This window comes from Hetaerina americana, unplaced genomic scaffold (genome assembly GCF_022747635.1).
Source record: "Hetaerina americana unplaced genomic scaffold, ioHetAmer1.1.p SCAF_28, whole genome shotgun sequence".
Lineage (NCBI taxonomy): Eukaryota > Metazoa > Arthropoda > Insecta > Odonata > Calopterygidae > Hetaerina > Hetaerina americana.
In genome coordinates this window covers 566,446-579,925 of record NW_027286852.1, presented here as the reverse complement: position 1 = coordinate 579,925, position 13,480 = coordinate 566,446, and the positions used below count along the sequence as shown (strand labels likewise).

General features: G+C 38.0%; 1 protein-coding gene across 2 annotated transcripts in view; it reads right to left on the bottom strand.

Moving 5' to 3' along the window:
- Positions 1–1,615, bottom strand: part of LOC139689860 (uncharacterized) — a 119,259-nt gene extending 117,644 nt beyond the window's left edge. For both annotated transcript variants that reach the window (XM_071586956.1, XM_071586957.1), the window contains exon 1: positions 1,161–1,615. In XM_071586956.1, coding sequence (XP_071443057.1) covers positions 1,161–1,375 — 215 coding nt within the window. In that variant the 5' untranslated portion in view covers positions 1,376–1,615. The remainder of the gene's footprint in view (positions 1–1,160) is intronic.
- Between the last annotated feature and the right edge of the window lie 11,865 nt (positions 1,616–13,480).

Here is a 13,480-nt window from a genome sequence, read left to right as displayed (position 1 = left end):
AGTTTAAATTTCGCTTGTTCTGTTCGTATTTCAAGTGGCTCCAAGCCTAAATCCCCTGGTAGACCTTTCACGCTTGTGTTCCTGCTCACACTCGTGTTCCGCGTCGTTCGCAAATAATCTGAGGTTGCTGCATGGAGGTATAATGACAGAGAAGCAAAATTCACCTACTCGCAGGGCGAATCAAGACGCATTCAAGGCTCATTCACACAACGCCAGCGTAACTCAAAAAGGCAGCACGAACGGAGTAGCTGGCGCGATAGTCTGATGTTAGGCGCAATTTAGAGAAAGGAAATGGGGGAAAACAGAACATTGAACTGAACAACCATCGCTGGAAGTCAGTCGGCCCTCACTCGAAGTTTTGGCATTATATTATAAATTTATTAATGAACAACCTAAGCCATTAAAGGTTATTTATTAACATTTGCACATTGTAAACGTTCTGCCGAAGACGAAAAATATTTCCCCATGGCTATTAACCCCATACTTTCTGTGAATACTAAGTTTCCTTTATTGATCAGAGGAAACAGTATGTAACAGTACAGAAATAGTACCAATTTTGAGCAAGGTAACTTTTAAACGAATGAGAGTTAGTTTAAAAACGTATTCTAATGAACTAAGTAATACGAAATAGGAGCGGTTTTCCATGGAAGTGTCTTTAACGTAACTGAGATAAAAGGGACAGGCAGATACGACACAATTGCTTCGAATGCGACCGCACACACTGGACCACGGTCTCGGCCCCGGGGGTCGGTCGCCCCATGCGACGAACAGATGACGGCGGGCGTGGTGAAATGCCTTGGGCAGCGGAAGCTTATGTGCATGCTTACTGGTGCTTCCCATCCAGGGGGGATCCGGGTTCGAATCCCGGCAGGGGCCGGATTTTTCGGTAATTTTCCAATCACTAATTTTAGGTGCACTTAGTTAGAGAGCACTTCCGAGTAGAGTGCGCCGTCCGTCGCATGGGACGTCAGAACTGTAGACCCCTTGGCGCCTTGAATTCGGTAAGAGTGGTCTAATTCCGACGCCGCGTATTTCTCTCTAACCCCATTGAACATTAAACCCCCTTGCCCACACATTCATGGCATGAATCAGGTGTCGGTTGCCTCCTCCCCAAAAATAGTGTAAATTACTCCACCCCGAGTGTCGTTCGTGTGGCTCACCATTCGATGCTGCGGTAGCCCTTGGCGCAGCAGTGGAGGCTCTTAAACTTCCCAGCAAGTGCGTACTCCCAGTCGCACAGCTCTTTGGTGAACTGCAGGTGCGAGGCGTCCGTCTCGAAGGTGTGGACGTCGCAGAAGTCCACGACGGCAAGGGTCCGGCCCGCGACGGCCGCGAGGACGAGCGACACGAGGGCACCGCACCCCGCCATCACCATAGCGACGAGACGGGGCGATCGGGTGACCACAACACTATCAAATACACACACACTCACAACAAATATCACAAAACACCCTCGGTCACGCCTTGGATCTCAATGGAGACTTGGAAGGGGCACAACACGACCCCGAGGGGCAATCGAGAAGAGACGGAGCTCTGAAGTAAGCAACGTCATGGGACGAAGTCGACCAACTGAAGCGGACCTGTGGGTTAACCACTCGCCAAGTAGTCCGCACAAGTTGTGATGACGGGATTGGGGGGGGGAGACAGGGAAGGGAAGTCTCTCTCTACCTCCCTCCTTCCCCTCTTGCGCCGTCGCAACGCGCAGTGCTTGCGCGCAACCTGCAGCCATTTGTTTGAACTCCTTCCAGTTCGAAGCGGGAGCCGCGAATGCCAGAGGGTTCTTGAAGCGTGCGAACGTCGCCCGAACGTGCGCGCGTAGTAAAGATGCGTCCAAACTGATTAGGCATTAGGGCGTGCATGCTTTTAGGAGGATTCCTAAATGTAAGTAAGGCGCCTAATGGAAAGGCAGATTGAGTTTGGACACCCTGCGAAGTAGAACGGCCATCTATCTACATATGTAGCTGAGAATATGGCATTAACAGATGCACGGCTAACAGTATTCTGACGATTTAGATAGCTCGCACAAAAATGTTGTTTAGTCGCAAAACCTACATCAGAGTTTTTGCGAAATTTGGAGGTCACTTTACAATTCATTTGGTAGTTTTTTCTTAAAAAATTCAATTAATGTCTTTTAGTTTAATCTCTTTGGCAAATTTCGGGACTTCTTTCGTATTTATTTTCATTCATCGGACTTTATTTACTCTTTACAGGCTATCCGTTTTTTTACCCTTTCCTTTATTGGTTCAGATAATATATCTTATAAATAATTTTTATATTTATCGTGTTTTATAGTATTTTACTCTGGGGTAGTTTCTCGGTTATTATTTTTATATATGCTTTGACTTGTTTTGTTCAATTATATTTAGGCGCACCTTTATAGCTAAAGGTATCATGTCATTTAATTTAAGATAAATATCATTTGAATTTTTATCACAGTATTAGTTTTTTTCGACATTTTCTAAATTTGTTGTTTTCAATACTTTTTTAGCTTTTTCAATGTAGTGAAATGGTGACTCACTGTGTCTAGGTTTGGGAAACGACCAATGATAACCCATTTGCTTGAGTTTAGACAGTTATACTATTAAAAAGAGACGTTTCAGGCGTGATATGGTGGAATATCATGATTAATTAAAAAAAAAAATTAATTTTGTGGAAAATTGCTATTTTTAATTAATAGTTATACTATTGCTATGGGCATTTCTAAATACTAACACTCTCCGAACACAATAGTACGCGCTTGAAGGTTATATCCCGTAATGCTTACTTACAGAAATAAGATTTAACAAGCACACAAAGCATGGATACAACCACGGTGGCATTACGGGAAAATAGGCGCGATTAGGAGTAAACGGAATTACTTAAAAATACGATGCTCTCAGTCCTGAAAAGTACCAAACAAAGAAATATGTTCATCTTTGTGTAAACTTCTTTTCCGGGAAATTTGATAGTTTTGCGCATGCATAAAAAATAAACTTAGTGACTAAAATTTATATAGGTTTCATAGTCGGTTGAGGTGGTTTTATAGGCATCAACATAATTCTTTCTTAAATGAAAGTGGAGACAAATGCAAAAACTGTAGGACTATGCAGAGGCAACGTTTCAACTTTAAAAACATTCAAATTAACTCAGAAAATTCACCACGCCTTCTTAAATCAGCTCCAGTAAATAAATAATAGAATTTTGTTCCACATTATAATCTTATTCGTTCTTTGTTGTTAAAATGTTCTGTAAAAATCATGAAAGGGCTGTATTCAATTAATGTGTCATACCAATAATTGAGTTAGTTACATGCCTATCATTACTTCTTAGGCTTTGAGTTTCAAATATCCATGTAAATGTACTATAAATATTCTGTTTGTAAAATATGTAGGCTTTGGTGTAACTTCATGGAATTTACACAATATATTTAAATGAAAGAAGTAACTTAGTAATAAAGCTCCTGTTGAATTATCAACTTCTTTCATTTAAATATGTTTGTAAAATTTAATTTGTTTGTAATTCATTGTTTTGTAGGAATATTATGCTGATATTAATTCCTCCCAATATTATCCCTCATGTATCTTTCCGCTAATAAAATATTCATGCATTAAAATTGTAATAATACGCTTTCATAGACTGTTTAATGCACAAGTGAGGGAAGAATCTAAATTTACAAGAGCTAGCTTGTAAATTATTTATTTGCAAATCTGTGGCTAAGTTGTAGCAGGTTAACTGACCAGTTAAGCTGGTGTGTGTGCATTAGAATGGACAAAGGTTACCTATATACAATGTGTATAGATATATGAAGTCTGCTGCCTATCACTTGGGATTCATTTATTTGCTAAGCATAGGGGAAATTATTTTCTATACCTACCTCTTCCTGCCAAAAATAATTTCTAGAGCCTTTGCTAATAATTAGAGAAATACAACCAATATGGCATGATGATATGATAAGTGGGGATGTTGACCTTTCAAACATGCATGCATGGGCACTACCAGTAGAATGCAGCATCATTTTTTACTATGAAAGAGAATGTACATTCTATCATATTAACTGAAATCCCAATATCTCATGCACATAAAACAATTATAGGAATTTGTCCTATGATGATTTAATAAAAGACTCTAATTTTATTGAAGTATTGCATCTTGTTGATCAGTTTTTCACAATAGCTAATGAAATTAAAGTGTCAGAGAGCCAACATCATCTCCCTCACGTATCTTTCAAATGTTGCTGTACTTTACAAAACGTATTTCATAGCCTGAATCAGAATGCAAGTTCAATGCAACGTAAGTTTAAATTTAAAATTTTAATGATTATTTAGGGCATCTCACTGTGATTTGTGCTATTTAAACTTCAACTACAAAAAATATCAAAAATGTCTTTCTTGAAGATGAACAAATAATGAATTACCAGCTAAATGTCCACGGTAAAAACATGTATCACGGTATTATTTGTAGTAGTTTTAGGGGAAGTGACCAACAGCTAAGGTCATTCGCCCCATTAGGGATGAATGGGAAAGGAGGAAGGGTGTAGAGAAACCCTGCGTTGGCATTAGCCTACTTTATTTGAAATGCACCAAGGGGTCCACAATTTAACGTACCATTCGAGGGAAGTCGTACTCACTCAAAGTGCTCTCTCCAAAGCACTTCAAGAACGGATTGAGACACCACTAAAAATATTTTTTGTCTCCAGAATGCAAACCCGGGCCCTCTCGGTGGAAAGTCAGTATGTTAGCCACCACACCATCCCGATCCCCCATATTATTTGTAGTCCAGCAAATTCAGTACTTCTATATTTACAGAAGATTAAAATATGGGAGGAGCAATTCCTTTGTTTTAGACAACAGCAGCTGATGGGATGAGCTTGGTGTACTTCTGATGAAATAATTTTTAATCCGCAAGTTTCCCTTTTCTTTCTACAATTACCATCATTCACGTTTAGCACCACTGCTAATACTGTAAAGAAGTGTAGGGTAAAGATTAATTTGAATATTAAATAACCTATTTTCCAACTGATTTCATGAATTGTCCCTGAATTTCATTCCTATCTCCAGCTCTTCCTATCCCACTTTAACCATTTCCTCCAATTATACATAAATTAAACAGTATCGCCATTTATGGACACCAATGTCTTACTCCTCTTCCTAATGCTTCCCATCCAGACTTCATCCAGTGCTCGCATTTGAGCAGTCTAAGACATGTACATGCTTCAGAAAGATCTCTTATCATTCTAATCAAAACTTATTTTCTTTAATTCATGAATTAATTTTACTCGGTTCACTCTATTATTATATCAATCTCTGCTGAATCTATATTCCTTCTCGAAACACGCTTGCTTATTTTATTTGATGTTCCTCTCTATCAGAGACCTCATTACTGCTATGACATCATGCATCCCTCTCCCTTCCTGAAGCCCAACTGATCATCACCTAAGTTATCATTTGCTCTGCTCTCCATCCTCTTACTAATGATCCACAGAACTGCTTCAGTCATATGCAAAATCATACTTATTGCTCTGTAATCCTCACATATGGCTCCCTTCCAAAACCATAAAACACACTAATCAACCCAAAATCAACCAGGTAGAGTTCACCCAGTACTAAGCCCAATTGCATGTGAAATTCTCACATCAGGGAAGGGGGGCCAGTTCCTTCCCCTGCTATGGTTTCCCAGGAAGATCTGGTACCTGTAAAATCACACATAGCTTGGGTGGAGCTGAGGGTACCCAGAGAGACTTGCCTGGGAATTGAACCTGGGCCCTCCAGTTAGTTGTCCAATGCTCTACCCCTGGGCTACCCATCCTCTGTATTGGACCTTCTTATAGAAAAGAACAATATTTATGTGGTGGGAACATATATGGTTGCCTACTGCTAATTATTCATTCTTTTCAGATGATTTTATCAAGGTACTAGAAAAATCTGCCCATGAAACAAACAACTTGATCCTATATGGAGATTATAATATCGACTCGAGCCAAGGTGATAACATGAACATGATAACTGTGAACATTTCTCAACAAAAAAAGTTTTTCTTCCAGCCAAAGAAATATATCACTCTGCATTCATCTTTGACAACCTTTTCACCAATTTGACCTTCACTAAGGTATAATGATTGACTCTCATTTTTCTGATCAAACTAAAGCTTTAATAGCCTCTATTACTACACCAGTTGCCTCAAAAGCCATAAATAATAGAAAAATTCTCCTTAAAAAAAGGTACTTTAACCCAGATTCCATTGAAGGATTTCCAACGGCCCCACAAAAGACTAATTGGGAAATAGTTTACAGCTCCCATTCAGTTAACGAAAAATGTAACAACTTCTTGGGCAAAATTATTACTCCTCTCAATGGCTTATTCCTTTAACAAGCAATTAAACCTAAAAGGGCTCAAAGGAAAGCTTCGGTTAATAGTAATCTCCCAGGAATTAAAATACCCATGAACGCTATTCGTAACTACCAAGGATAAAGATATTGGGCAACAATATGTTGGTCATAAAATATTCCATTCAAATTTAATCATTAAAACAAAAAGAGTTTAATGTCAATTCAATACTTTCATTGTATAACAAAACCAAAACAGCCTGGAGTTTAACCATTAATAACCGTGGTCAATTGCATAAAAGTAAATCAATTGGTTCTACTCTCCACCACAATATATAGGTCACTGAACCCAATGCAATAGCCACTAATTTTAAAGACCACTTCCTAAATTCTATACAAGGAATTTGCCCTCAATCCACCTACGCAAAAATATTTCCAGCTAAGTTACTTCAGTGCTCAATAACACTTACCTCTATCCAACCTGTGAAAAGGAAATAAAATTAATTATTTGCAAATTAGTGATAATCATTCAGCTGGATGGGATGTGGTTCCATGCTCACTGTTGACAGGGGTTGCCAAAATCACCTTTTAGCTCCAATCAACTAATTAGTAATGCCTCTCTGTCCACTGGAACACTTCCTGACGAACTAAAAAAGGCAGTGGTTACCCCATTAAGCAAGAATGGGAGAATCAAACGATGGACAATTATCATCCAATATCAAAGCTTTCAGTCTTTTCCAAAATATTAGAAACTGTCGTTTCAAAAAGGATAATGACATTTCCTGTAAAAAAATAGTATTTCATCAATTGTCAATTTGGCTTCATCATAGGATGCTCAGAAGAGTTGGCATTTTATAAATTTATTAATTCAGTTCCGGATAGCATTGATTGTCACATCAATAAAATGCTTATTTTTTATGATCTTAAGAAGGATTTTGACTCAATTGATGAAGAAATTCTGTTGAACAAAATCTACCTCTATGGATTGAGAAGTGAGGCAAATGATTTGATAAGATCCTTCCTCACCGACAGAACTCCGGCAGTAATCATTTCAAGTGGTTAAGTGATGAAATATTCATCCTCTCATCAGGAGGTAGCTGGGGGTGTTCCCCAAGGTTCTGTTCTTGGGCCTAAAATAGAAGGGTTATGTCACAAATTTAGCTCGAAATGCTGTCTTTAACAAGGAGTATTGGTGCGACTTGAGCATATTGATTATAAATAAGAATTAATCTTCTTTATTTCTTTTTCATCCCTTCCAAAAAAGAATTGACCATAGCTGTATGTCAAATTTGTTGACCGCAGCTTGAGATGTGCCATAGATACCAAGTTTCTTGAACTTTTTATCAATGAAACATTAACTTGGGAGACTCGTATCGACTCTCTCTCATCATCAGCAGCCTCTGACAACTACCTAGTCAGAAGAATGATTTAATTAACAAATTGGGGAACGGTAACCTCTGTATATTTTGGCCATATTTATTGTAGGTTAAAATATGGCATCATGGCATGGGGGAATTGCTCAAAAACTGAATATCTTTTTAAATTAAAAATTGGGCAATTAGGAACGTAATTTAACAGTTTAACTTTAGCCATTAAAAGTGTAAAGAGGCTTTCTAATTTTAAATAAAAAAAAGCATTTCCTAGATGATTGCATTTTTACAACTGATGAATTTCTGAACCCATAATTTGTCGCTATATTCTGGTAAACTGATATTGTATCTGCTGTCCTATAGTATTTCTTACACATGTATTTTCATATCTTCAGGACCAATACAGCTATTGTTATTATTAGATACAGAACATATGCATGCTTAAGAAGTGATGTCAGATGCATTAATATAACTTTTAGCGAGACATCCCATGGATCCCTTAAATCCTGAAATCCCTAAACCAAAGACCAGGAAGATCCTGGAACAATTGGAAACTATAATTGGAGATATTATTGGTTTCATAAGCAATTACATACTGCACTCTAGGAGCTAACAATTAGAATTTTAAGTAACAAATATTCATGACAGAATTTATTACTCTTCCCAAAGCAAAATTTAAGTTATTTCCTGAATAAGTCACTACCAATGTACTTGATGTGGGGCATACATGTTATGCAAAAGACATACTCAAGGAAAGGTCTAAAATCCATGATAAAAGAGAGAAAATTTGATTGGGAAGTGAGCTATAGAGGAACTGATGGAAAGGTGGTGAGGAGGTGATGGTTTATTTCTCCTGGTGGTGGAATGGCAGTAGGGGACAACAGCTGCAATTGGGAAGATTTGGAGAGAGGGTAATATTCCAAATTGATTTCAGTAATCAAAACCAACACATCTGAAGAATCCAACGAAATTTTTAGTTTGGGGGCACTAAAAAGTCGATGGGCAACTTATGTAAGGTAATTTAATACTTCAAGGCAGTATTAAATGCCATTTTGAACCAAAAAAAAAAGGTCCATCAATGTGTGAGGACTGCAGCATGTTAATTGCACACTGGGCAAACTCCGCACTTGAATGCATAAACAAAAGTTGAGAGAGGATGGAAATTGAACTCTTATTTAAAGATCCATTTAACATTTGGAAAGGAGCAAGTGACACCATGGTAACGAAGGCTATAAGAATAGAAAGTAATGCTGAACACATATTGCGTGTCGGGGTGATTGTGTTTGTTACATTCATTCTAAGGAAGCTTTTGACAAAGTTGAGCAAATTAAGCAAACTCAAGTACATACCGTGAATGGCTGGGAGTAGTCTGGTGGAATTTGTGCCAAGGTTTCACATGTGTCAGGCTGCACAGGTGCAAGGAGAGCAGTGGGTATTGGTCCATCATCATGCCTTTCAATGCACAAGCTGAGGCAATGGAATGCGTGACACCCAAGGGGCAAGAATGACAGTAGATGGGAAGCTAAGCAAGCTACATCACATTTGAGGAAGATGCAATCAGTCAAGGGCTTGCAGTTATTGTATAACACATTACAAAGCAAACGTGGGAATGGGATGAAGATTAATCAGAAGATAAGGAAAGGAAGTAATAATTCTCATAAAATACAACCGATATCAAGGAACTATGGGATTTAACAAACAAGCTGAACAGTGAGCATGCATTTGACCATGAACTTTGGGCAAGAATGGGAACGATCACACATTTCAAAAGAAGAACTGTGTTGGGAGAGGAGGGCCTACCTTGGTGAGCACAGTGAGACCATCAGTATGACAATGAGTGCTCCCAAAGGGAAAAGAGTAACCAGTTTCATTCTATGCAACAATTATGTTTAAAGACTTTAACGAAAACAGATATACTTTATTTTCACTTGGCCAGCAGCAGGTACATCATTGAGAAATGACCAGCCTGTCTCTGAGTCATGAAATCAAAAGTAATGAAAATTATATCCCAATTGAACTCACACATGCAATAAAATAAAAGAGCCTCGAATTTGGTCTTTATTTTGCAGCCATTATACATTATTTATAATTTTGTAAGACTCGTTGTATTTCATTAGTAACAATAGAGTGAAAGAATTTACCAGTCCTGTGCTTGGAATCGAAATATCCTCCATGTATTTCACTTTGCAAAAGGGAATGATGACATTAAAACTGGATTTCAACACTTCCTTCCATTTTCATAAATGCACTTTGGCAATAGACTCGGAAAGTTAAAAGTGGAATCTAAGTACAACATCATTTCAATCACTGATATTTCTTCTAGGTCATAAGGTTATAGCCAGTTTGAGTACAGGACATCAATGCTGCATCAACAATACATAAACATGCACACACACGCTGCGTTATCTTCAGATTTTAGTTCATCACAGTTATCAAAAGTCTCCTTTGCCCCAAACTCCTCCTGAAATAAGTGCTAGGCTGCAACAGAGAGTGCGGCAAATGCACTCCAAACTTCCATGGACCAGTCATCAGTGGTAATGTGCAGAGACCAAATGACTCTTAAACTCCCCCACTCTCCCCTCTGGATTCTGAGCATACCAGTTATATATGGCGCCTCTCCTACACCAACCAGTGGTGAACAAGAGTCCTCAGGGCACCAATAGGTGGCGCACAAACAGCAGGTGAACCATCCATTCTTGAGAAACCTTTCTAGGACCTAGATGGAGCTCAAACTTAGCTTTCACTTGAGAAGCATTTCACTCATTGTAAAATATTCCATGCCACCAATGGGAATGCTAACACTGCTGGTTGAGCACAAGCAAAGGGGAAAACAGTTGGGTGGCAACAGTATTTTTGCTAATACAAAACAATGCGCTAACCCAGATGCATACAGACACCCCAAGCAGAATGAGTGAAGGGTACAAGAAAAGTCCCTAGCGCACTTTTCCAGGAGGCTCTTCCTTGAAATGATATACAGTGGGCCCTTGACGGCATCTTTTCGAAGGGACCTCGGAATTCCGAATGAACAAACCAGGGTTGACCTTCTATAGCATTGTGCAACCATAAAGTGGGCAGCATAACTAGTATGGGTAGAAACTTTATCACTTCAAAACCTATTACTGTTCCTAGTTTGATTTTTTGGTGATTATCTATGCCAAAACAACATTTAATTGCATCAATATAAATAATATTGCATCAGAAAAACATACAGCACCTCTCAGTAAATACTTCCTCAGTGCCTACATTATTGATACTTCACACAGTTGAACACTATACATACAACAAGCATAATTCACACTCTATGATCTTTCTTGAAAATTAGAACAATTTTTCCCAAATAAATTATTGCAAAATTCATTAATGCATTCCGTGCCAAAAAATTAAATTATGTGCAAGATTTATTCAAAGAAAATTTTATATACATATGGAAATTGAAACTCTTAGCTTTTCCACAAGGAAAAATATTTTTATTTACTCTTCAGTAAATAAAAAACTACTTTTACTATCCAGTAAATAAAAAAATTTTTCCACGTGGAAAAGCTAAGAGTTTTGATTTCAATTTGAAGATTTTCCACCAAGTGATGCCAGAAACCGGTTTTTTTAAACACATTGTTTAGGATTGCAGATCATCTTCCATTTCAGAATGACCCAACCTTGAATGCAAACTCAATTTGTAAAAACAAAAAAGAATTTACATAATTAGTTATTTATTTATCATAAATCCCTCATTTTTTACTAGAAAGCTGTCTAGAGACAGTTTTTGGAGCCACTTAAAATTTTTTGAAAATGCAACTCAGCATTATCATTAAATAAATTCCTGTCACACATAGACACCGCCTCATTAGGGCAATGCTTCACACACATGCTACGATGCAACAGGCTCCCATGACGTCCACATCACATTTAGCCCGATCTTCTGGATTTGACACTTCCTGATAATATCAGTTTGGTAGGTTCCCTGCCATGCTTGCTGTAAACATTTTTTGGAAACCAAATCTTTCAACACCACCTCCTTGCAGCCAGGGAAAAATGCTAATGGCTGCATTATTTAGGCTAATAATTTTTATTATTTCCATCAATAGTTTCAACATCTCGAAATATGGTAACAAAAGAATGCCCATTGGTCAATTATTGAACCCTGGAATGGGAATGGTGATAAATGAGTCAAAATATAAATGAACATCATTTACAGAGTTTTGAATATATTTCTGGAAATAAGATTAAGGAAAGACTAAAAGAGAGAGAACATGGCTATTATGAAATGCATATTGTATTAGAATGCCAGAAAGCAGAAGATTATAAGCCGTGGAGGAATATAGATCCCCTTCGAGTCCAATGTGGTCGCTCATCATCCACACGACAAGCAACAATCACCCTGGCATCAGTTGAGTGAGAGCAGCACTCCCTTTTTTGAGCACCACAAGAATTTGAGACCTGGGAGTTGGTGCGCTCCCTTCTATCTGCCAGTGCCGAGGAAATGCAATGCTGAATTGCCCCTCCAGCGAGAGGTGGTCCAAGGCGGACTCTCTTCAGTCGCCCAAAACTGAGACATCAACAAGCGAATCAGGATGAACCCCCAAGATAAATAAGAAGATACTGTTCCATGCTGATTTTTTCCATGAGAAATGATTTAAATAAATAATTCAAGATTTAATCGTCAGCTAAAAAAGCTACCTGCATTTTGGATGCACCCTATTTCCCCGAATATAAGCCATTGCTTCTTGTCGCAGTTCATAATGAACAAAATTACCCATTGCTTAATTTTGAGACTCAGAAAAGTCTTTTGATTTCTCAACACTATCTTATTAGATATGCATCACAGAGATTAGACACATCCATTATTCTTCAATAAATTTGAAAGAAGTTTTTATTAATTTTATTTTGATGACTATTGATTGGTGCAGATTGTAGTCCAGTGGGTAGAGCGTTGGATTACTGGTACACAGAATGTTAAATGTCCCTTTGGAAACCATGGCTTACAATAAAGAATTAGAATACATTAAAAATATTGCCAAACGGAATGGTTTCCAAGAATAACTTATCGACAACATATTAAAGAAACACGAATTTAAAAAATTAACCTCTACTTCCACCACACACGACAAAGATGCAACAAAGAAATACATTAAGTTACTCTTCTATCCTCAGCTAAACAGAGGTATCGAAAAAATTTTCAAGACTGTTATCACGAAAATCTCCAACACCAACAACAGCAAACTAAAAAGCTCCTAGGAAACACCAAAGACAAAACACCTACAACAGAGAAGTCTAGCATTTACCAAATCAACTGTGGGACTTGCCAAGCTTCTTACATAGGCCAAACACGCAGAAACATTCTTACTAGATATAAAGAACACTACGCCCACTACAAACACAATAAACCAGACAAACCAGTATGGCACAGCATGTAATTGAAACAGGACACCACATGACAAAAGACAATTTAAATCTCCTAAAACAAACTACGAATAATTTACTTGACGCTTATGAGAGCATTTTAATTTTCAAAAACAGAGACAATCTCCTAAACGGTGACACAGGACCTATTTCATATTCCTTGCTTTTCTCCCTGTTAAATTTGAAATAGCCCTTAGTTCTTTGTAAACCTACAGTCTCTTCAACGTTTGTGCTTCTTATCCTTTTTCCTTTCCCTTCCCTAAACTGTCAATTCTCCGTTTTTGAGGTGTTCCCTTCATCCTCTGTAACGTTTTTCCCACATCCCCAACGGTCATTTGTCTGTAGGTTGCCTTTCACTTCTCCCTCCTCCACCAACGTTTGCTTAACGGTTGTGCTAAGCTTCCCCTTCACT